General features: G+C 45.6%; 1 protein-coding gene across 1 annotated transcript in view; it reads right to left on the bottom strand.

Annotated features, from left to right (window-relative positions):
- Nucleotides 1-209: 209 nt before the first annotated feature.
- Nucleotides 210-25,967, bottom strand: part of LOC119970165 (5,6-dihydroxyindole-2-carboxylic acid oxidase-like) — a 37,355-nt gene continuing 11,597 nt past the window's right edge. The window contains exons 2-6 of the mRNA XM_038804322.1: nt 15,175-15,379; nt 8,440-8,607; nt 5,359-5,538; nt 2,146-2,292; nt 210-728 (exon numbers count right to left, since the gene is read on the bottom strand). Of these exons, the coding sequence (XP_038660250.1) occupies nt 520-728; nt 2,146-2,292; nt 5,359-5,538; nt 8,440-8,607; nt 15,175-15,379 (909 nt within the window). The 3' untranslated portion in view covers nt 210-519. The remainder of the gene's footprint in view (nt 729-2,145; nt 2,293-5,358; nt 5,539-8,439; nt 8,608-15,174; nt 15,380-25,967) is intronic.

The raw sequence follows: 25,967 nt of genomic DNA, 5'->3' as shown, positions 1-25,967 counted from the left end.
GAAATCCATGGGCCGCCAGCGGGAACAGTGAATCGCAACAGCCGGAGAATTCCGGCCTTTGTGGATTTCTGGATGGAAGGGAAGGGAATCAAAGGATATCGCGAGAAGGTATGGCTATCTCTGAAAAAGTTAAAGGATTGTTTGACCCAGTGACTTGCTCTGTTGCTAAGTGCTTTGTATCCATCATCACACAATATCACGAGTCACCATGAGATTATCAATACAAGTTTATTGAAGTTAACATTTTCTGAAGAAAGTTACTTTGCGGTACACAAATTAACTCTAATACTTCTCAATTTTAAACCCCGCTCAAAGCCCCAACAGATTCCATTAAAAGCTACAAACAAACTGGATGGCCAAGTTCATTTATTCTATAGTAGGTCCAGAGATTCAAAGTTCTGCAGCTTATTTCTCTTTGATCTTTGAACTAAACACAGTTACAGGAAGTCAGTCTGTTCTTCTTAAAACAGATTGGCGTAGTTTGAAAACACAAAGAAATCAATTGAGTCAGTTAGCAGACTATGGGGCTTTTTGAGGTACTGTTGATTCATCATAATCTGAGTACTGTGGATACGAAGTCTGTAAGAGAGGTTCATTCAGGTCACTCGCAGTGCGTTTTCTTCTTCTCTTGCGTATGGCTAATGTCGAGACAGTGAAAACAATAGCAATCAACACAAGGGCAGCCACAATCCCCATGGCTATCATCTCCAACAATGAGAATGACTGATCTGTAGGAGATAGGTAAAGGTAAAGTTAAAAATATTTAATCCAATCCAAATTGAACAGATATTCATAGAATCATTACAGTGCAGAAGGAAGCCATTCAGTCCATCGAGTCTGCACCGGCCCTCTGAAAGAGCACCCTACCTAGGCCTCATTCTTTCCCCATAACCCAGTAGCCCCACCTGACCTTTTGAACACTAAGGGGCAATTTAGCATGGCCAATCCACCAAAACTGCACATCTTTGGACTGTCGGAGGTAACTGGAGCACCTGGAAAACCATGCAGATACTGGGAGAACATGCAAACTCCACACAGTCCCCCAAGGTTGGAATCAAAAAGGTTCCTGTTGCTGTGAGGCAGCAGTGTTACCGACTGTACCAACTTCATCTTCAACAAGATGTGTAAAAATCCACGATGATGAACAATCTCAATCTTTCTCTCCTTCCTATTGTTGCAATTTGACAACGACTGAGATTATTCAGTGAGAGAATACACAAGAGCATTGCACTGAGAATATTGCACTGAGAATGTAATACTAACTGATGACATCAGTTAGTATTTATGATCATTTCACAAGCTCTGCTTGATGTTTCAGAGAATGGTCGTGCAGCGTCTGGATTCAAAATGCTGTTCACCAAGAATGGGAACTGTTCAATACAGATCTCTTCAACATTCAACCTTGAAGTTAAAAATCGTACATAGCTGACACTGGTTAGTAAAATAGTAATTATTTTCTAAACAAATACAGGAATGTTTGTCGGAATCTACGTTGAACATTGAGACAATTAGGGTGTTGCCTTGCCGTTGGATATTATCTGCAGCACAGCCAATGTGTTAAAAGGCTAATGACTAATTGAAAGCAACTACATAGAGAAAATGGATTGGAAAAATAATTGTGGACAAGACCATAAATACAGTTTCTCTTTGAATAAGGAGCATCGTCCTCATGATCCCCATTTACTGGTGCATTGTTCAATCTCAAATGGTAACAATTATTGAATCCCATGATCCTGTATCAATTATATTGTCATGATGTGGAGATGCCGGCGTTGGACTGGGGTGAGCACAGTAAGAAGTCTTACAACACCAGGTTAAAGTCCAACAGGTTTGTTTCAAACACGAGCTTTCGGAGCTCACCTGAAGAAGGAGCCGTGCTCCGAAAGCTCGTGTTTGAAACAAACCTGTTGGACTTTAACCTGGTGTTGTAAGACTTCTTACAATTATATTGTGGCGTTGGTGCATTTTCTGTTCCTACACTAGCCTAATATAAAAGCATCAAACTGGGAAATGCTAACAGACCTGTGAAATGAATAGTGGTTTTGTGTGAAAGCTACGCAATTAATAGACATTTAAAAAACTAAATGCTTAAGATTGTTTCTCCTCCTCATGTTAAGTGTTTGGAAAGTTGCACAAGGAACTTACTTGCCCACTGAACATCATAGGTGTAGCCAAGGTTTTCAGCTGCTGTCAAAAACATTTCCGCATTGGTAATAGGGGGCCAGAAAGGCACCATACTGTACTCTCGATTATGTCCTATGGGAGCATTTTCAGACGGAAAGACAGATAAATCTGGAAAAAGAGGGAGGCAAAGAAGTGCTTTTTTAAAATCAATAGGGTGGTGTAAATTAGGGAGAACAGACAGCACAATTATAATATATTATCAAAAAAAACCCACAAAATATTACAGACGGCAGAATTCAAACTAAAATACTGGAAACACCCAACAAGCGAGAAGAGAAACACAATGTTTGGGGCGTGGACTATTCCTCATTAATGGAAGATTTGAATATTGCTGAAAAAGAGAGACATACTGTTGAAGTTTTTTCCTTGCACTTATCAGGACAGATTCGCAAGAAGACCGGTTGTAAAGGGAAACATTATTTGCATTGAATGAGAAGAAATTGCTGATTGGTAGGAAAGTGGACTCTTGTTGGTAGAGGTGTTGCTATGGAGATTGCACCAGGGAACCACCAAGGTTTAGTTTAAATACAAATGAGGCAGGTTGACTCTGATTGGTCAAGGCATTGTCCTGGAGAACACGTGCTAGACGCTACATATATTCACACTCAGGGCCCTATCATTTGCAGTCAGCAAGAGCATGGCCTTGCGTTGCACGGTTTTCAAAAGGTTGAACAAAAGGGTGGGGACAGCCATTCAATGCTGCACCTGCCTGGCTTGAATTTAAGTAAAAGCTTGGCAATTAACGTTCCCTGGAGTAATCTCCATGGCAATGCCTCTACCAATCAGAGTCCACGTGCCAATCAATCAGCACTGTCTGCTCATGGATTATAAATTGCTGATTCCTTTGCAATTGATATTCTTATGAATCTGTCCTGATGAGTGCAAGACAAAAAACTTCAACAACATGTCTCTTTTTTCTTCAATACTCAAGTTCTCAAGCACCAGTTGACTAAATGGAAGATGATTATAGTGGAACAACATTTAAAAAATGAACTGGATAAAAAGAAGGAAAACACAATGTAACCACAGGAAAATAAAATAACATGCAGTGTGCTTGAATGGAGAACAGGACATGGCTAAAGGAAAGAAGCACTGCATTCTGGTTAAGCAGGACATAAAAATGAACCATTCTTCACACTGAGCACACCCTCCATCAAATTGTATGGCGCTATCACCATGCAGAATGGGACAGATACACAGTTGGGCAATCTCGTAGCTGAAAACTATGTATCCAGGTGATGCTAGAGACATCAGCAGAAGCAGAATTGTATTCAATTACATTTAACTGCATGGCCTGGCACATCAATCGCTCGATTTATTATAAGGTCTGGGAAGGAGTCCATACCGAGCCGAACAGGTTGAATCAAAAGGAAAAGTTTTAATGCAATAAAGCAAGTTACTCTACTACAGGGGCCAGCTCACAGTTCACGGCCATTCGGTTCTATACAGGATGTAGAAGGAGTCACCCCGCTCCTCAGTGGGGGTGGGGGGGGGCGGGAAAGAGTGTATTCCCCACAGTCTTTCGGAATATGGGCTTTAGAGGGGTTTCACAGGTCGGCGCAATATCAAGGGCCGAAGGGCCTGTACTGCGCTGTAATGTTCTATGTTCTAATATAAATCCCGCAGTCTCATAGAATCAGAGAAAACTGATTCTGGAGTAGGCTATTCGGCCCCGAGAGCCCGCACCACCATTAAATATGCTCATGGCTGATCATGCAAATTCAGTATCCCACTCCCGCTTTCTCTTCATACCCCTTGATCCCTTTAGCCATAAAAGTCATGTCCAGCTCCCTCTTTAATATATCCAACAAACTGGCCCCAGCAGCTTTGTGTGGTGGAGAATTCCACAAGTTCACAACTCTATGAGATAAGAAGATTTTCCTCATCCTTCCTTATTGGAAACATTAATTAAGAGAATTCTCCTGGGCACATCTCCGTTCAATGTTCAGGCACAGTCGCCTGCCGTCCTGACCTCCTGGGCACCACCCGCCCAGGCCAGAGAGGTGAGATTGGTGTGATTCCTGGAGCCATCCCTTTGCATCAGGACTCCTTGAATGAGGACCTCGAGGGCTTGGTGGTTTGATCATGGTAAAGACTTCTTCTTGAGGCTGCTGGCTTCTTGCTTCTGGTGTTCTGGACATCTTGCATTGCCTCATAAAGGCAGGTGGACTGGAGAGAGTGCTAGAAGTGTGCTGGACTGGTGTTTACAAATGGCACCTGGACCTTTGAATCTGCCAGCTGACCACCAGTAGACAGATCAGTGCCCGACCCACCAAGGGATTTGGAGAGTGACTCACTTGTATATAATTAATGAGGTTCCCAGCATGGAATCGGGCGTGAGTTCACACCATTCTGGCCAGTGAGAATTACACTGCTGGAACTGCCCACCACCTAACTCAGAGAAAGAAAATGGAGAATTTCACCCCAGGTTTTCTGTAGGTACGTCAGCAGGAAAGGGGTGGTTATAGGAGAAGCAGAGCCAATTAGGGACCAAGAAGGGAATTTGTACATGGAGCAGAGGGTATGGATGAGATACTGAATGAATACTTTGCATCTGTCTTTATCAAGGAAGAAGATGCTGCCAATGTTGTAGTGAAGGAGGAGGTCGTTGAGATACTGGATGGGCTAAACTTTTGTAAAATGGGGATATTAGAAAGGCTTGCTGTACAAAAAATTGATAAATCACCAGGACTGAATCCGATGCATCCAAGGATACTGAGGGATGAGAAGGTATGCACTGAAAAGACTCACAAATGGTTCCAGGGATGAGAAACCTAGGCTACATGGATAGTCCATATGGATAGATAATCCTGACTTGGAACTACATCACAATTCCATCTCTGATGCGGAGTCAAAACCCTGGAGTTCCCTCCATCATAGTAAGGATGCTTACATCACATGGATTGCAGCTGGTCAAGATGACCGTTCTCCACCACTTTCTCAAGAGCAATTAGGGATGGGCAACAAATGCCAACCTTTCCAGCGATGCTCACATCTCAAATGAATATCAAAAATGTCGACCAGTGTCACAAAAATGCAGCATTACAATTACATGGATATCAGATATAGGTTGAAATATATGCTTATAACTATGTCTAAGATCTACTTGATATCTGTACAGAGGATTTAATAAAGTCCAGGGATAGAAAAGAAAATTAGATTGTGTTAACTTACCTGCCTTACTCCTCTTCAACCATTCATCAAATATTGCATCAGTAAACGTATGCAATAAAACAAAGATAGGGTCATTTGGGGACAAGTGGGTTTGTCCACCAGTACCGTTTAGAAATAAATGAGCTAGATTATGCAAACTGCGAACTGCTGGGTCGTACCTCCCTGAAGGATCATTGTAACCTAGAAAACAGACCACAACCAATTCATAGTAAATAAAACGGGTTAGAAATACATTTTAATTCATTCTAACCTGGCACAGGAGACCTAGGATTTAGTCGCGGATGCAAATCCCGTAATGGCCGCTCAATCTCTCGAGAGGTCAAAAACGGGATTTTCCCCAGCGAGATTTCAGAATGCATTCTTCCCAGGCCCTCCCCGGTGACGCGATCAGGCTCACGCCCAAGAAGAGCGCAAACTTGATTTGCATGTATTTGAATCCTTGGCATGGTTAATGTCACATCTGCAGCCCTCACCCAATCTTCCCACCCACCAGAGTTTAACGTTAGGATGGCGCGAATTACTGTGTGCATCCCACAGGCATCCACCCATAAGTATAATCATGCGGTCATGGATGCACGCTATACAAGGGATCTGGACTTTATCCATTTTGACCTGGATCAGGCCCAGCAAGACGAGAGGGCTACGGGTTTCGGTAACATAGCTGGTCTGCCACTGATGCAGGGGGCTATCAACTGTATCAATTTCGTTCTTTGTCCCCGTGGCATCAGGGGTTACCCTCCCTCAGTAAACAGCTGGTTCGTGACCACTAGATGCATTTCATGCATATGTGTGCATGTTTTCCAAGAAGCGTGCATGATGGTTACGTCCTTGGGCAGTCGCAGATCCCTGGCATTTGAGGGTCACCCCAGGCTGTTGGAATGGCTTGTAGGGAACAACGGATATCCCCTGAGGTCTTGACTGATGATGCCAGTGTGGAGGCCAGAAATTGGAGCAGAGGCCTGGTACAATGAGGCTCACATGGCCACCTAATAGAGCTGTGCATCGGCCTCCCGAAGGTGCCCTACCGCTACCTCGACAGGTTCGGTGGAGCCCTCCAGTACAGCCCCCAAAGGGTCTCCTGCATCGGGGTGGTCTGCTGTGCCCTACATAATCTGGCTCTGTGGTGGGGCGATGCCCTTCATGAAGAAGAATGAGGAGGGTGTTCAGGAGCAGGTTGATGAAGAGGCCACTGAGGATCCAGAAGATGAAAGTCAGACGGGGCAAGGATGCAGGGACAGGAACACCCGTGTCCCACCTCATGGAGGAATAGTCTGCTCCTCACTGGTGCTTATATCTGATTCCAGCACGCTGACTTCCTGGCTAATGAACAAGTGAGGTTCAGTCCTGCATTCCTTCGTCCCTTAGCTCAAGAGGGGGATTAGGGGAAGGGATCAAGGGTTCGCTGAATCATGCCAGAGTCATCTCACAGCAAATGGAACATTCGCCTAACCGTCTGACATTGAGGGCCGATGAGAACTGTGTCCAGATGGGGAGAAGAATGCGAGGTGCTCAGGTGGCAAACAACAGTAATTTTTAATTCAGTGACATGTGGCACAGTGGTTAGCACTGCTGCCTCACAGCACCAGGGACCTGGGTTCAATTCCAGCCTTGGCATTTTCAGTTTTTATTTCAATCGACTCATTGTTGTGTACATTTGTCAAGGTTGTGATGATAGCTGAGCCTATTACAAATACTTGTACTAGATTCAAAATGTCCACAACCATTTATTTCAGCAGGGGACACAGGTTATTAAAGGATGAGCTGCCTGTAATGTGGTTAGTCAACAGTTATTTATTTACAACAGATTGACCACTTTAAGGGATTTACATTTTTGAATGTCAGGAAGGAATTCATGAAGGAATTTCTTTTTCAGTATCGTGTGTGTGTCAGATGCTTCTTAGACTTTGGATTTTTCATCTCTCCTTGGCTCCTGAGGTCTGTCCATAGTGGACATGAAGGGGAAAAAAGTGTAAGGTGGGCATCGAGAATATGAGGGAACAAGGAGAAAACATGGGGCAGTGAGGTGAGGTGGGCACAGGGATAAGAGGGGGCATGAGGTGCTTGGGGGTGGGTGGAAGATGAGGGGGTGTGAGGGACAAGAGCTAGTGGGCCTAACAGACTTTACTACAACTAGGTTGAAATATGTGAGAACTGGAGTAGGCCTTCAAACCAGCCTGCCTTGGCTCTCGATCACCTCCGTAGTTGCTTCCGAACAGCTCCCAGCATCAGTGGGCCTGACTATATCACATCTGCCTCCCTGGAACAAAAATATGGTGATAGATCGGCCAGGCAGGGAAATTTCAAACAGAAACTTCCTGACTCAGCCTTCCTGCCTCTTTAGCAAAAATGTACCCCCTTTGAGGCCAGCTCTTTAATTTGCTCCCTAACTCTGACTGCAGGGCCTCAATTGATTTCATTTCTATGTCATTGCTTCCAAAATACATATTAACATCTACCGATTCTCCTTCTCCCTGTGGAATGTTACACTCAATTCTAGGTGATAGATGCAACATAGTCTTAGATTAGCAACTAGAAAAGCCCCTGCCTACCCTCTCGAATCCCTATGACGACAGCATTTATGCTCTCTGAAGTGTCCCATTTTACAGTCATTTGTCCCATGGTGAATGTTCTGTATTGCCTTTTAAAGACGCCTTCATCCTCACTGTACACCAGTTTCTAAATATCACCTTTTCGGTGAATCCCTGCTCTGCCTCCCTCTTCTTCACCTGCCAGATGGCCACCCACTTACTCTCCTGCAGTATCTGTGGCTGTGGGTCATCACCTCCTGGAGCAAATGACCAATGATCATTTACAGGCTCCTGAATGCCCTGTAAAGACACCAGCTGTTCACACTCAGAAACGTTGAGTTCAAAAGGCACTCCTGCCATGTGGTGGTCACACAAAACATTCCGAGGCTCTCTCACAGCACAGTTATGGGCAGGGAATGGCCTCAGCTGCCCCAGCTGTTTTCCTTAAAATGGGCTTTTGCTGCTTGAGACTCCTCCCGTAAAAGCCACAAATTATTCTCAAGAATATTTTTCACCTGAAATGAACATCCAAACTTTCTTTTAACATACTTGCCTTCCACCGTGTTTCGGAAACTTTCTGAGGAATTGGAATAGAAAGGTGGTGTGTCATAAGCAGATACGTCTAAACACTTCTCGACATCCTGGGCATCAGGGAGACGCTGCACCATTGGCCTCGCAACATTCCCACCTGGATTTCGGCGGATAGGACCACCTTCAGTGTCTGAAATCAATAGAACGGAGTAGTTAGAGCAGATTCTCACTTCATCACTAAACAAAGTGCAGCACGGTGATTAGCACTGCTGCTTCACAGCGCCAGGGACCCCAGTTCAATTCTGACCTCGGGTGACTATCTGTGTAGTTTTCATATTCTCCCTGTGTCTGTGTGGGTTTCCTCCGGGTTCCTCCCACAGTCCAAAGATGTGCAGAATAGGTGGATCGGCCATGCTAAATTGCCCCATTGTGTCCAAAGGTTAGAAGACTTGCGGGGATAGAGTAGGAGAGTAGGTAGAGTGCTCGAGGGTCGGTGCAGACTTGGATGGGCCAAATGGCCTCCTTCTGACACTGTGGCAATTCTATTGTAAATAGCGAGTTGACAGCTTGTGGGTCACAAGGAAACCCTGGCTGACGTGAAGGAGGACTAAAATTGGAAATGCGCTTGATGTCGGAATTGGGGATGACTGAGATTTCAAATGCCTCCACGGCTGGAGACGTGGGGAAAGGCAAGAAATGGCAACATTTTGAAATAAGAATGATTTTAACATTGACGCATTGTCAGACCAGGAACCAAATTCTAACTAAAATAAATTATAGATTACAATGTGCAATACAGTCTGGGATATCTCTGGAATTAAATCTCATTTTGTAATAGATTGCCTAATTTGAGACAACTGTGTTCATTTTCAAAGGTCATGAGAGGATGAGTTTTCTGTACCACGTTTATGTAAATATACTACAATGATAATAATCTCACCATTATTCAGAGTCCACATTTCCCTATTTATTTTTAAGATACAAATATAATTTCTTACCTTGGGGGAGAAAAGTGAACTGGCTGTTCCACAGCTGACAGTGGATAAATACAGATTGAAGAGCAAGGCCTATAGCACTTACCTTCAGGCAGAGAGATCTTGGAGAACTCCACTTTGAAAACAAGTGAGCAGGTACATCACAAGAAAGTTGTAAGGTTATTGGCACGTGAGTATTACTGCTAAGGGACGGAGATGTACGAGACATGGTTTTTACACAGAGGGCGGTGGGTACCTGGGACTCGCTGCCAGAGGAGGTGGTAGAAGCAGGTATGATAGTGACTTTTAAAGGACATCTTGACAAATCCATGAATAGGATGGGGATAGAGGGATATGGTCCCCGGAAGGGTAGGAGTTTTTAGTTTAGATGGGGAGCATGGTCGGTGCAGGCGTGGAGGGCCGAAGGGCCTGTTTTGTGCTGTAATTGTCTTTGTTCTTTGAGTCTAAACAACTGGGAGTCTAAAAAATGTTAGAAGTATTAACTAATAACATTGAGTAACAAGTGAATATAATAATCTTCATTGTCACAAATAGGCTTAATTACCACTGAAATGAAGTTACTGTGAGAACCCCTGGTTGCCACACTCCGGCGCCTATTCGAGTACACAGAGGGAGAATTCAGAATGTCTAATTCACCTGACAAGCACGTCTTTTGGGACTGGTGGGAAGAAATCAGAGCACTCGATTTGTGAGTAATATCTTTTATTCTAATGCAAGGTTTATTTGCCATATGAAGGTACTAAGTATTGGTTGGGGTAGCAGTATTAGCAAGGCATATTAATAGTAGTAAGTTTTATTTGTATTGGTATGTTGGCTCTAAATTTTGCCCCTCACACCTTAAACCCATGGCCCCTCGTAATTGGCTCTTCCACCTTGGGAAAAAAGCTTCCGACTATCCATTGTGTCCATTCCTCTCATAATTTTGTAGACATCCTGTACAATGTGGGCATTCCAGGATGTTTCCTGTGTCCCAGATAGTCATATGTGTTGAGAGCTGCAGAAGCTTGAGTTTGGAGTTTCTCTGTGGTGCAACCGTGAAGCTGCGAGCCATGTGGACAGCACATTTATAGAGGTGGTCACCCGCATGCAGGCACAGCAGAGGGAATGAATGATCACCAGACAGTCAAAAGAGAACAGGTAGGTAAGACCAAGAGTCCTGAGTGCATCCCACTCTCCAACCAATATTCAGTTCTGAATATCGAGAGCACTAGTTCCTCGGGAGAGCAGCCAGAGCCAAGTCCAAAGGAAGACTACGTGAGTCATTGTGATCGATTTGGTGGTTCTGTGATCACAGATGTGAATCTAGGATGGTGTGTTGCCTTCTTGGTGCCAGGCTCACACTGTGGGGTGTGAGCACTCAACCTGCAGTTGAGGTCCACATCGGGACAAATGACATAAGCAGAAAGATATGTGGTCATGCTGTCTTAATTTAAGGAGACAGGCAGAAAGTTAGCAAACAGAATCTTAAAAGTATACATTATGGAACTTTCTCCATTGGAAAAGTACTGTAATGCAGGTGAATAATTACACAATTGTGGGCAATTAAAGTGTTTGCAGGATAGATCCATTTGATGATTTGCTGCTTTAAAAACATCTACATTAAAATACAGCATTCAATAGTGATGTTTGAAGGCGTCAGAAAATTTTACACCGACTTTTCAGAATGTTCATGACTTGGCCGCAAGATTTCCATTTTGGCACGCTTCTAATGGACTTCAAAATCCCAGACCACTAGATGAAAATGGTACATGGTAAGAAATCGAATTTTTGTCCCTGATTTTAAAATGGGCAACCTGACCTCAGCGGGGGAGGGGGTGTATTTTTCACACTTGGCATTCCCGACCTGAAGAAAAGGCCAGAGGTAACTTGTACGAGGTCGGGACTGCAGAGGAAATCAGATTCCCTCCAAAATAATCAAACGTGGACTAACACGGGTCTGCATATCAAAATTAAAATTAAGCCCAAGGTTTTCAGGACAGGTGGGGAAAGAAAGGAGAAGGGAGAGGGATATTGATACAGGAGAACATTAGAGTGTTGGAGAGAGGAGATACCAGATTAGGGAGCGAGGACAGAATCTAGTTAGAGCTAAGAGACATTAGCGGTGTCTTTACATTACTTGCTGCATTTTATAAACACTATTCATGGGACAGGCCGAGGGGAACAAAAGTTGCAAGGAATCAATAGCAATATCAAAAATTATAGTTACAATGGGGGCACTAATTATCCTAATATTGTCTGAGGTAAAAATAGTGTAAAGGGGAGAGAAGGGGAAAAGCATCCAAATTGTGTTCAAGAATATTTTCTGAAAGTATGTATCACTGGATCTTGTTCTGGGGTGAGAGGCGGGTCAGAGAGGTGTTAATAGGGGAACATATAGAGTACAGCAATGACAGAATCATAAGGTTTAGTTTGGTTACGGAAAAGGGCAAAAAGCAATCCAGAGTAAAATTAATAGATTGTCGGAGGGCCAGCTTCAATGGGTTTACAACGGATATGGCCCAGGTAAACTGGAGTGAAACTTCAGCAGGCAAAACTGTAAACTTTTCGATTAATTTACAGAACGTGGGTATCACTAGCTGGGCCAGCATTAATTCCCCACCCGTGATTTCCCTTGAGAAAATGGTAGTGAGCTTCAGTGAGTGGTTTTGAACTGCTGCAGTCCCTGTGGTGTAGGTTGTGTTAGGAAGGGAGTTCCAGGATTTTGACCCAGTGACAGTGAAGGTACAGCAATGTATTTCCAAGTCAGGATGGTGAGTGTCTTGGAGGGAATCCTCCAGGAGGTGGTGTTCCCTGGTATCTGCTGTCCTAGTCCGTCTAGCTGCTAACAATCATGGGTTTGGATGGTACTGTCCAGAGAACATTGGGAGTTTCTGCTGTGCACCTTGTGGATGGGACACACAACTGCCACTGTGCGTTGGTGGTGGAAGGAGTGCAAACCAAGCGAGCTTCTTTGTCCTGGATGGTATGAAGCCTCTGAAGTGTTGTTGGAACTGCAAGTGGAGAGCATTCCATTACTTGTGCGTTGTGGATGGTGGACATGTTTTGTTAGAGGAAGTTACTCGTTGCAGGATTCCATAGAATTAGAATTTCTACATTGCACCCTACCTAGGCCCACTCCCCGGCCCTGTTCCTGTAACCCCACCTTACGCGCACATCTTTAGACTGTGATGGAAACCCAGACGAAACCCACAGAGACACAGAGGGAATGTGCAAACTCCACACAGTCACCCAAGGTCGGAATTGAACCTGGTTCCCTTGTCCTATGAGAAAACAGTGCTATCCACTGTGCCATCGTGCCTATCCTCTGACCTGTTTTGTAGCCTGAGCCTTTATATGGTCAGTCCAGTTCAGTTTCTAGTCGATGGCAATCTCCAGGTTGTCGATAGTGGGAGATTCAGCAACGCTAATGCCATTGATTGTCAAGTGGCGATAGTTAGATTCCCTCTTGTTGGTGTCATTGCCTGGCACTTGTGTGGTGCAAATATTACTCATCACCCGTGAGCCCATGCCTGAATATTGGTCTTGCTATGTTTGAACATGGAATGGTTTAGTAACTGAGGAAATGCAAATAATACTGAACATTGTGCGACCATTCCCATTCGGAACCTGTGATGGAAGCAAGGTCTTCGATGAAGCAGCTGAAGGTGGTTGGACCTAGGACACTAACCTGCCTTTAAAGAAGAGATAGTTCAGGCACAGGCGAGGTATATTTCCACGAGGGGAAATAGTAGGACAAACAAAGTAGGATGTCCAGAGCTCTCTGAATGACAAAAGGGATAGAGAATAAGATAGGGCACAGAGTAGAAATATCAGATGGGCGACAATTGATAAACAGGCTGGATATCAAAGGTTAAGAGGAGAAATGAATAAATAACAGAAGCAAAGAGAGAGTATGTGAAGAGATTGGCAGCTAACATAAAGGTAACCCCAAAGTATTCAATAGGCATGTAAATAGTAAAAAATTAAGAGTGGTAAACAGGTGATTGGAGCCAATTAGGGTCCTAAAAGGGAGTTATGCATGGGGCAAAGGGCATGGCTGAAGGACTGAACGGAAATTTTGCATCTGCCCTTACCAGGAAAGAAGATGTCATAATTAAAAAGAAGGTAGTTGAAATACTGGGGAGAATAAACATTTAAAAAAGAGGAAGTATAAGATAGGCAGACTCTATTTAAAATTGACAAGTCATGAGATTCATGAGATTGGATCGAATGCATCTGAGCGTACGGAGGGAAGCGAGGATGGAAGAAGCAGAGAAGCTAATTTGGTCTCAACTCGACTATTATGTCCCACTCATGGTACCGCTCGTCAGGAAGCATGCAAAGTCTTCAGAGATGGTGTAGAAAAATGAAGAGAATGGTTCCAGGGATGAGGAATTCCAATTGAAAGAAATATTTGAGAAGCTGGAGTTGTTTTCCTTAAGAGAAGGGAAGGTTAAAAGGAAAATTGATTGGTGTGTTCAAATGTGTGAGACACCTTGACAGAGAAAATGGGGAAGAACTGTGCCCATTGGTGGAAAGGTCAAAAATCACTGGAGCCCAAACTAAGATGATTGGCAAAAGAACTAAAAGCCACAGAACCAAAAGTTTGTAATGCCGCAAAAGTTAGGGGCTGGATTCTCCATTCCAGCAGCTAAATGTCAGCTCAAACGTAAAATCTGTGGGAGGTTTACGATGGAAAAATCGGCACCAACCCCTGACTGATTCTGGGACCAGAACCCCCAGCTCCCGTGCCGAAAATGGCCAGAGAATGGCCGGGAACCCGGCCGCGCATACGCATGGCTGATGACCTGCAGCAGTCACGCGGCACAGCATGGCACCGGCCGTGCGTGGACCCTACCCGGCATCCGCGACCCCACACCAGTCCCCCTAGCCCTCGCGGGAGACCCCTGGCCAGCGGCGTAGATCCCAGCTGAGTGTGATGGCGATAGATACAGTCCGTAGCCGCCACGCTGGGTTCCCGCCCAATGAGACCACACGTGCCCCGCGCCTGGGGAACTCAGCCCATATGTTTTATGGGACATAATACTGGAGTTGAGACCAAATTAACCCCTGACCCTGCACATCGGGGGGGGCAGAACCGCGGGAGGACCGGCCAATGACGTGGCAACGCCATTGCAATGGTGTGCTGTGTGCAACGCGATGATGCCATTTCCAAGGGGGCTGCGCATGGCTGACCTGGGTCAAACAGGCTGCGGCCTCGATTTGGGAGTCGGTGTCGATTCTCCGCCTGATCGCTGATTACGATATCAACGTCAGGCAATGGAGAATCCAGCCCAGGGTCTGCAACACGCCTCCTGAGGGTCTGCAACACACTGCTTGAGAGTGGGATGATAGCAGATTCGATCATGTCTTTCAAAAGAGAATTGGATGAGCACTTGAAGATGATAAAAAATGATGACTACAGGAAAAGGACATGGGTGTGGGAAATTGTTGTTGCAGAGAACTGGCACAGAATCAATGGTCTACTTGGCACAGAATCAATGGTCTGAATGGCCTCCTCTGGTACCATTCTATGATTCTAAGTGAAAGGCATGACCATTGGTTTCTGTGCTCCAAAAATTCAAGGAACAGTGTGAATTTTCCAATATTAAGTAACTTCCATTAGTTGGGTAAAAAGATTGTCTAGCTTTTCCAGGTCCAATATTTAATTGATGGATTTCCTGTAAGAAGGCAAAGTCATAGAGGTTCTCAACAGAAAAGGATAAATATTCATGTTTCATTTCACACACTTTTCCCTTCATTGTATTATTTAAAGTGGTTACCATTGCAAATAGTTCCCAGCGTATCATAGTCTTCCAAACTTTCACACAAGTTTCGCCATTGGGAAAAGATCGAGTTTGGACTGATGAGTGTAGGATCAAAATTGCTTCTGGCTCCCATTAGATCATCAGTGCAGATGTCACAGGTATTTCGTCCAGTGGCAAAATTCCAATATGGGAGTGCAAAAGTGGGATCCTGTAGCATTACCTATATTAATGAGAAAAACAGTAATTTGGTAAACATGATATAGATGTAATTTCAATCACAGACCAGGCCCCCAAGTGTTGTCATGGTCCCAGACAAACCCCCCACATTTCAGCTATGATCCAGTTAGACACCAGTACCTTTCTGTTTTAAAGTAGACAGAATTAGAAATTCTAGTTATTCACCAAGAGAATAAAGCCACATTGTCCACAGTTTTAAATAAGCAGAAGCACTGTTAATTCTTCCTTGGGACATGGTCGTTGCTGGCTTGGCCAGCAACCCAATCCTTATTGCCCAATCCTAATTGCCGCTGGACTGAGGGGCTTGCTGAGCCTTTTCAGAGGGCAGTTCAGAGTCAATCACATTTGTTGTGATATGTCTGGAGTCATATGTAAGCCATGGTAAGGATGGCAGATTTCCTTCCCTCAAGGACCTTAATGAATCAGATGGATTTTTGAAATTACAATTGACAATAGTTTCATGGTTATTATCAGGCCTTCAATACCAGATTTTTAGAGAAGGCAAATTTCACCATCTGCCCTGGTGGGATTCAAACCCAGGTCTCTGAATGAAGAGTACAATGGCATTGCATTTCTGTCACCACCTACCTTTAGAATACAAAAGTTAATGAAGAAAACAGTCAATACTATTTATCTTATACTGGAACATCCAGAATTAGCATGAGACAAAGACTTAACAGGCAAACGGTAACATGCAAAAGCAACTGCATGTTAAATGGCAAACATAAATCTGCTTATCAACCTCATCAGTGAGTCACAATCAGTTTGGAAGACCTGCTGTTTCTCCTTTTGACTGCAAGTAATTTTTAGGCAACAGGACTCAACCTTAGAATGCCCCAGCAACTGCTTACCACCCAGTTTCTCAATCTCTTTTTGGAGACTGTGGCCCACTGCATGGTAAGGATCCTCCTGTTAATCCCTGTGCATCCTGCTTGTTTTTTCCTTTTAATTTCCGTTATTCTGCTATTTAAATTTTTGTACATGGACAACAATTCACCTATGCCTTTAAGATGGACTTCATCTTTAATTTTTTTTAAAGGCATCTACAGCAGCATGTGCTGCTTGGTCCGACATCGGTGATGACTCATCTTGATGGACCTGGTTGTCGGCCAATAAGCTGTTTACATTGCCGGGTTCTTAGCTGATTTCTGTGCTGATTGTTCTGCAAAGGCTTAATCTGGCTTTTAGTTTCGCTTTGAGCAAGAAGCTGATGGACCGCAGCCCTGATCCCTCTCTCTTACCTGATAGACTTTGTCTAAAGGTCCAAAGTAAAGACCTTTCCCCCTTTTTAGCAAGATTGAACTGAATGAAGTTTAGTCCAGCCACCAGCAGCAGGCAGGGTCAGTTATTTAAAAATCATTTTAAAATCTCATGTGGGGAACACTGCTCTTATCTCAGACCAGCTGTTGGTCCTTTTGTGGAGTTGGAAACAAATAAGAATTACACATGCTCGAGGCTGTTCTTGAGTGAAGGTCCAAGTTAATAAAAGTGAAAGTGACTCCCCAGAGACAATCTTACAGCCTGGGAGTTCGGACTGGACATGCCAGAAGATCCTCATTAGCAATCCAACTAGCGACTTCAACACTCTGCCTTTTGGGAATATGGCTGGCTCCAAAGACTTCAATATCATAATTTTACCCCTTACCCTTCCCAGTGTGTGTTTGTCTTGTCTGTGGTTAGGTGAGGGATGGGACGGTGAAAGGCGGGAGGGGACATGCAGGAGCAGTAGATTAGCCGGCCAACATTCTGTTACAGTTATTGCATGTTTCAACTTTATGCCCGCTATAAATAAAGTTCAATTTTCACGCTATAACTTATTGAGCAGCCAAGGGGCCAAAGATGCCACAAATTTTATACAAATTATTGGTTAATTCACTCGTGCTGGGACTCTGTGGGGCTAGAATTGACTGCGCACTAACCCAGGGTGCCGTAACATCATTGACAAGGCTGCAGCCCAGAATCTAAATCTTCAGCATGATCCCAGCTTCCTATCATCTCCGTCAAAAACAGCACTGTTTTTCTTTACCCCAATTGCCAGTTTCAGGGAGCTATCATATCCCCCAACTGTGGCTTTTTTGAGCCACAGATCCTCAGAGCAATAGGAACTTCGTAACCTTCTGCTGCCTATTTAGCTCCAGACTAATCTGTGTCCTGTTAATCTTACAATATAGAATCGTCGGTCCCTGTTCTAAGGCTGAGTCTAATGCATCAACATTGGTACATGTTGTAGTTATAAAGGTGAACATTTCCACTCAACCAAAAGGTGAGCCCCACAGATTCCTCCTTGCCAGAGCTCCAGCAGCACGGTAGCACAAGTGATTAGCAGTGTGGCTTCATAGTGCCAGGGTCGCAGGTTCAATTCCCTACCGGGTCAATGTCTGTGTGGAGTCTGCACGATCTCCCCATGTCTGCGTGAGTTTCCTCCGGGTGCTCCGGTTTCCTCCCAAAATCCAAAGACGTGCAAGTTAGGTGGATTGGCCATGATAAATTTCCCTCAGTGACCAAAAAAGGTTAGGAGGGGTTATTGGGTTACGGGGATAGGGTGGAAGTGAGGATGGAAGTGAGAGCTTAAGTGGGTCGGTGCAGACTCGATGGGCCAAATGGCCTCCTTCTGCACTGTTCTACGTTCACACCAAAAACGCAGAAAAATCCATACATATAGATTCCCTCAAAAAAGTACGTTTCTAATACAAGATGAATTTAGAAGTCCTCACCAGCAGACAGTTTTATCCAATGAGCTAATTTTGGACTTGGCCTACCTTAAAACAAGACAGAAGAAATTGTTGTCCAATTTGGACTTCCAATTCATCAATACAACAGAATATTTTGTAACTATTTATATGGACACAGCTCGAATGGAGAAGTTGCTGTTAATTTTGTCCAGTATTAGCATTTCTAAACATTTTCAGAACCTTACCAGTAAACATTTTGAAACAGAATTCTACATCCGATGTAACTGACGCTCGGTGCGATATTCTGAATTCCAAAGTAATCTTTCAGTCGTCATTAGACATCTGAAAGTGGTCAAGTGAAATTACTAACCTGAAATTAATCTCCACAGTTCTCAAAATTCTTTCAGCTGCTGTGCCAGTCTTTGGTTCCATTTTACCTTGGCTAGATACCCTGTCACCCAAGAGGTTAATCCTCTTTCAACTTAGAAATTCTACTTAATATTGATCGTTGCTCACCTCCATTATATCACAAGGTTCACACCAATGATGATCACTCTTACTCAAATTGCTCCCCACTGACACTAGGCCCACCTCATTCCCTGGCACCAGATCCAGCAATGTCTCCTTTCCAGTTGGACGGAGAATATACTGGTCAAGGAATTTCTTCTGAACAGGTTTTAAAATGCAAAATATCAATTGCAATAATATTAAAGTACCCAAATATCACCAGTCTATCACACACATTTTTCCTACAAATCTGCTCCTGTATCTCATTCAGTCATTGTTTGAGAGGGGTACAGAATATCTACAGTAGTTTGATCATATCACATTATTCTAAAAACAGCCTAAATAGTCAGTCTGGGATAAGAGGAGAGGGGAGCCATCTCTTGTCCAGCACGAAAAACTGACCCACCCTCAAAAGTCATCTTAGGCAAGGGCGGCACGGTGGCGCAGTGGGTTAGCCCTGCAGCCTCACGGCGCCGAGGTCCCAGGTTCGATCCCGGCTCTGGGTCACTGTCTGTGTGGAGTTTGCACATTCTCCCCGTGTCTGCATGGGTTTCACCCCCACAATCCAAAAGATGTGCAGGTTAGGTGGATTGGCCACGCTAAAATTGCCCCGTAATTGGAAAGTGAATTGGGTACTCTAAATTTTAAAAATAGTCATCTTCGGCAGAGAATTGAAGCTTATTAATTTGACCTGCAGGAGTTATTCACGACAAGAGCTTGACCAGCTTTGACTGGAAAGTTAGAAGCTTGCTTTTGTTTGGGGTGAACTGATGGTGAATTCATCACCAAGAACATCCAACCTTCATTTCTCTTCAGCTCATCAAGAGGTAATACTTTACTTCAGGCCTGGAACATTACCTCGGATTAGAAGTGACCTTTGTGTTAAGTGCATGCTACATCTTTACAAATGAACTTTTGTTGTGACACTTAGTTGTGAATTAGGAGAGAGTGTTTGTTCTGTTTATATTTCAGTTGTTGCCAGAAATAAACATGAGACCCTTCTTTTGATTTAAGCTTTTAAAAAAGCAGGTTTCACCTTTGACTTTAAGGAACAAAGAAATCGGGTGTTAAAACATTCCCTTTCAAAATTACTTTTATTGCATTCAGCTGAGACGTGTGAATGGGAGAAATTATTCTACATTGCCACCCATCTGTTACAAGGTTATCAAGTTACAAGAGGTTGCCACAAAATATGCAGAGCTCAGGTATTCCTGGGCGGGATTCTCTCAGCCCAGGGCCAGGCCGGGCCGGTGAATTGCCGCGACCGGCGAGACTCGCAGAGCGGAGAATTGGCTCCATTGGCACCGGCGTGGCGCCGTTCTGGGTCCACTCTCCGTGCCCCCCCCCCCCCCGGGATGGGCCAAGCAGTCGCAACAAAAATCCCAAGTCCCGCCAGCGCCGTTCTAACCGCTCCTAGCCGGCGGGACCTTGGCATGGAAGGATCCAGGGGCTGCCTGGTTTGGGGGGGCTCCATTGTGGCCTGGCCCGCAATCGGGGCCTACCAATCGGCGGGCTGACCTCTTGGGCTGGGGGCCTCATTTCTTCCACGGCAACCCCTGTAGCCCCGTGCCAAGTTATGCCGGGTTGGCCAGAGAGGGGAGCCACTGCGCATGCATGCGTTGGCGCCGGTGCCATTGCACATGCGTGGACCCCTTGGCACCGGGATCAGCAGCTGGAGTGGCGTGGGTCGCTCCAGTGCCATGCTGGCCCCCACTTAGGATCAGAGAATCCTGCTTTTTCGGAAGTTTGTTTACTTTAACTTGCAAAGGCTCCATCCAGGCTTAACCATCAAGCATACTGAAGACAGATCAGTCAACATATCAACAATCAAACATTGATCAATTAAATCATTGAACACAACATCTACTCCATTGTTAATTAACTCAGCTGAAATAACAAACATATATAATTCAAATCATCTCCTGTCTTCTCCACATACAGAAATTATTTGAGGTACAATTGTCTCGGAAGTTTATGATTAGATCTATGAATGTGAGGTTGTGCTTCTGTGTGATCAACTTAATGCAGCAGATAGCGACTCAGCATCCATCGGAGGGAGAGAGAGAGAGAGCAAAAGAGCGAGAGAGCGAGCGAGGAGAGAGAGCCGATATGCGGCTCCACATTCTCCGCGTGATTAAAAAGAATATGGTAGTACGAGGGATAATGGCAACTCACTCACGTGAATGGCTATGGTCTTGTCCTGTGTAGGTTTTACTCCAGTTCCATCATTCTACACCTTAGAAAGTCAAGCATGGGTGCCGCAAATGTGTATTTACCCTTGTTAGACCAAAGGACATAGGAGCAGAATTAGGCCACTCTGCCCATCAAGTCTGCTCTGCCATTCAATCATGGCTAATATTTTTGTCATCTCCATTCTCCTTCCTTTTCCCCAAAACCCCTGATCCCCTCATTAACCAAGAACCTATCTATCTCGGTCTTAAATACACTCAGCGATTTGGCCTCCACAGCCTTCTGCGGCAAAGAGTTCCACAGATTCACCACCCTCTGGCTGAAGAAATTCCTCCTCATCTCTGTTTTAAAGAATCAGCCGTTTTGCCTGAGATTGTGCCCTCTGGTTCTAGTTTTTCCTACAAGTGGAAACATTCTCTCCATGTCCACCCTACCCAGGCCTCACAGTATCCTGTAAGTTTCAATGAGATCGTCTCTCATCCATCTAAACTCCAACTAGTGCAGACCCAGAGTCCTCAACTGTTCCTCATCCAACAAGCTCGTCATTCCATGGATCATTCTTGTGAACCTCCTCTGGACCCTTTCCGAGGCTAGCACATCATTCATTAGATATGGGGCCCAAAACTGCTCACGATACTCCAAATGGAGTCTGACCAGAGCCTTATACAGACTCAGAAGCACATCCTTGCTCTTGTATTCTAGCCCTCTTGATATGATTGCTAACACTGTATTTGCCTTGCCAACTGCTGACTGAACTGCGCGTCAACCGTAGAAGAATCTTGAACAAGGACTCCCAAGTCCCTTTGTGCTTCTGACTTCCATAGCATTTCCCCATTTAGAAAATAGTCTATGCCTCCATTCTCCTTCCAAAGTGCATAACCTCACACTGATCTTCTGATGTTGGGTATGCTGGGTCTACGAGGACTGCGTTTACCAGAGCAGTGAGAGAGACAGACTACCAACACTTGTAGAAGTACAACTCTATTTTATTTAGCTATGAACTGTTAAACATACTTGCGCTGTGGGTCGACACTATGTTAGATTGAGATTGACTGGAGACCGGAGGCTAACCTGACAAGACTAATACTACCAGCACATGGTCGATGTTCGTGTTACTGATCACGGGCTCTGGCTGTCTCAGAGGCTGCATCCCGGGAGTGAGCGGGAAAACTAGTGCCCTCTGGTTTTATAGTGGCTGTGTCCTGTCTGGTGATTGGCTGCTGTGTTGTGTGTGTTGATTGGTCGTTCAGTGTGTCAGTCAGTGTCAGCCTATGCACCATCATATACTTGTGTGTATATTGTGTCATCCCCCCTTTTTGAAAAAGTATGTGCACGTGGCAATAAATAGTGTGGTAAGTGAATGTGCCTGACTATGTGGAGAGCATGTGAGCATATTTACATGACTATATACAAAAATTCTAACATATTTACACGGGAAGGTGTCTAGTGCAGATAGAAAGTATGTAACACAACACGGGATATAAATAACATAATGTACAAACGAGCGAACGTAAAACCAGGGTAACGAAACAATCAGACCATGAATTCAGTCAGTTCATAAATTCAGTCTCTGTGGTGGGCTACGAATTCTGGTTGACCGCCTCAAGGGTGGGTCGGGGACCGCCTGTTCTGGAACGGGCGGGACTGTGTCAGTCGCAGAGGGTGGCAACAGAAGAGGTAGATCTGCGAGCTCTTGGAAGGGCCTGTCCTGAGGGCGAGGCAGGACATCATGTTCTGGCGGCGAGCGTGGAAGCAGCCGCAGTGCCCGCCTATTACGGCGAAGAAAAGTGCCATCCTGCATACGAACCAGAAACGACCTGGGGGCCAGTTGCTTGATTACCACAGCAGTGGCAGACCAGCCACCTTCAGGAAGTTGAACACGAACCTGGTCACCAGGGAGATCCGTGGCATGGGTGTCATACGCCGACTTGTGTTGGGCCTGAGACAGTTGCATTCTTCGCAGGACCGGAAAGTTATCCAGGTCTGGGAGGTGTATTGCAGACACCGTTGTCCGTAATGTGCGGTTCATTAACAATTGTGCTGGTGACAGGCCAGTGGACAAAGGAGTTGACCTGTAGGCAAGTAGTACGAGGTAAAAGTCGGATCCCGCATCGGCCGCCTTGCACAGGAGTCGTTTGACAATGTGTACCCCCTTTTCAGCTTTGCCATTCGACTGGGGGTAGTGGGGACTTGAGGTGACGTGCGTGAAATTATACCGCCGGGCAAAGTTGGACCACTCCTGACTAGCAAAACATAGGCCATTATCAGATATGACCGTGACCCTACAATCTCGAAAGGCAGGGTGGCCTTTAAGGAACGGTGCAACACCACAAGCTGGCATGAGCCACTGGCAGCAGTGGCATTGCCATTGTAGTGGAGAAGCTGGCAGGCTGTCCAGGTCAGACTGCGCAATGAGGCTGGCTGAAGCGCCGGTGTCCAACCTGAATCAGATGTGAGATTTGTTGACCGTGAGTGTGGCACACCACTCATCGTCCGGATCAATGCTCATCACTGGGAAGGCCTTGGCCTTTTTCTTTTAAAGCACCGTGTGCTTGGTGATGATGCCCACCTGGAATGGGGATTTGAGATCCTAGGTGTCAGGGTCGGGAACCATGTCGGAGTTGGAATCTGTGACCGGATGCTGTACGGTTCGGACGTCCCTGCGCTGCTGGTTGGAGCGATGGGAGGCAGGGGTTTGAGCAGACCTGCATAGGGCTGCGTAGTGGCCAAGCTTGCCACACTGGAGACAGCGTCAAGATTTCGCGGGACATTGTCGCTTTAAGTGGGAGGAGCCACAGTTGTTGCACGTTGCCATGTCAGAACGCTCAGTGCGCCACCGCGCATGCGTGTTGCAGTCGTACGTAGTGTGCGCCTGCGCAGTTCGGTCTTCGGCCTCGCCGTCCCCTCGGTCGTTATGCGTGGGAGCCCGGGAAATGCATGCACAATTGCTGCCCTCATCCAGGCTCATGCCCTGGAGCTGTTTTACGGCCTGCACCCGCTCCGCATCGTGGAGGCCTCGCCGCGCCGTCTCTGCTGCTTGAATGTGCGAGTATCGGTTAGTGGCGTGCTCATGCAGGATACAGGTTTCGATGGCTATAGCGAGTGTGAGCTGTTTCACTTTGAGGAGCTGCACACCAAAAACGATTTGGTCGCGGATCATTGAATCGGAGGTGGAGCCGTAATTGCAGGATTGCGCGAGGATGCAAAGATGGGTTAGGAAAGATTGAAAAGGTTCATCCTTACCCTGCAGACGTTGTTGAAAGACGTAGCGTTCAAAACTTTTGTTGACTTCGATGTCACAGTGTCTGTCGAACTTGCGCAGGATTGTCTTGAACTTGGACTTGTCCTCACCTTCAGCAAATGTGAGGGAGTCAAAAATGTGGATGGCGTGGTCCCCGGCCATGGAGAGAAAGAGAGCAATCTTTCTGGCATCTGAGGCAGCTTCCAGGTCGGTGGCTTTGAGGTACAGTTGAAACTTCTGCTTAAATATCTTCCAGTTGGCACCGAGGTTGCCGGTGATGCGGAGCGGCGGAGGAGGGCGGACGCTGTCCATACTACCGGATGGCTCATCACTGGTCGAAGGCAGATTATCTCGGGGTAGGTCCATCAAACTCTAACGTTACGTACCATGATATGTTGGGTATGCTGAGTCTGCGAGGACTGCGTTTACCAGAGCAGTTAGAGAGACAGGCGACCAACACTAGCAGATGTACAGCTCTATTTTATTTAACTATGAACTGTTAAACATACTTACACTGTGGGTCGACACTTTGTTAGGTTGACTGGAGACCTGAGGCTAACCTGACCCGACTAATACTACCAGAACATGGTAGATGTTTGTGTTACTGATCACGGGCTCTGGCTGTCTCAGAGGCTGCATCCCGAGAGAGCAGGAAAACTAGTGCCCTCTGGCTTGATAGTGGCCGTGTCCTGTCTGGTGATTGGCTGCTGTGTTCCGTGTGTTGATTAGTCCTGAAAAAGACCCCTTTATCTTAACAGATTCCTATGCGGCACCTTGTCAAAGGCCTTTTGGAAATCTAAATAAATCACATCCACTGGTTCCCTCCCTTCTTAAACAGCAATGTTGATTGCCTTTTGCAAGTTGAGCAATCAGGTTTTGCTCTGTCTCTTTCATGGCCAATTACTTCATCAAGTAATTGAGCAACCCTCAACATCTGACAAGTCTGAAGAAACAATCTTCTGGAATACGCGAGTTGTGGAACCGTCATCCATAGCCCAAACATCTTCAATGACTTTCCTTCCATCAGAAGGTCAGAAGTGGGGATGTTTGCTGATGAAATGATCAGCATTATTAACGACTCAGTTACTTACGTAGTCCATGTCCAAATGCAACAAGGCCCATATAATATCCAGGCTTGGGCTGACAAATGACTCATGCCAGATAAGTGCCAGGCAATGACCATCTACAGCAAGACAGAATCTAACTATTAAATGTTCCAGAAAGGAGTCAAGCAGGTCGAGTCAAAGGTTTTATGCAATAGAACAAGAGTTTGGAGCAGTTACTCTACATCGGGGGCCAGCTCAACATTTATGGCTCTCCTGTTTTATACAGGATGCAGATGGGGGCGTCCCATCCCTCAGTGGGGGAGTGTATAGTCCCCATAGTTCTTTGGGAATATCAATCCCCCAGTTTCATTAGTGTCCCATAACCTGCTTAACGCCAGGTTACGGCAGATCCAATGGTGTATAGCGGACTGGGGGCTGCCTCTTCCGTCCAGACTGGCAGGGAATTTTGGGCACCTGTGGTCCGACAGGGCCTGCAGGACTGTCGGAGCCGCCCGTGGGTGTGCCACTGGGCACCTGGCTCAAAGGTGGTCCACGTGGCACTTCACTTGTTGCTGATACGAGGTTGGCTCAGGTCGCCACAGAACCCCTTCAGCCAGTGGTCACCCCGAGTATAGTTAGAGGTAAATCTTGCCTACCCCCCGGGGACAAAAACACAAACTGGATGCTTGGAAAGCAGGACCGCTGTCTGAAGATCCTGTGCCTTTCGCACTTTCACCCCTCTGTCAGGCAACACCACTAATCTGGTCCATAGGTGGTGACCCATCAGCATTTCTGTGGGTGCAATCCCAGTAACTGCATGGGGGATGGGGGCAGAGAAAGTGTCTGGTATCCAACAAGCCAGCACCCTGTTTCCACAAGCCCTGCTTCAGGGTCTGTATGGTCTGCTCGGCCAAC

Source organism: Scyliorhinus canicula, chromosome 8 (assembly GCF_902713615.1).
Source record: "Scyliorhinus canicula chromosome 8, sScyCan1.1, whole genome shotgun sequence".
In the NCBI taxonomy this organism is placed as follows: domain Eukaryota; kingdom Metazoa; phylum Chordata; class Chondrichthyes; order Carcharhiniformes; family Scyliorhinidae; genus Scyliorhinus; species Scyliorhinus canicula.
The sequence above is the reverse complement of the archived record's forward strand: the minus strand, read 5'-3'. Positions and strand labels throughout refer to the sequence as shown.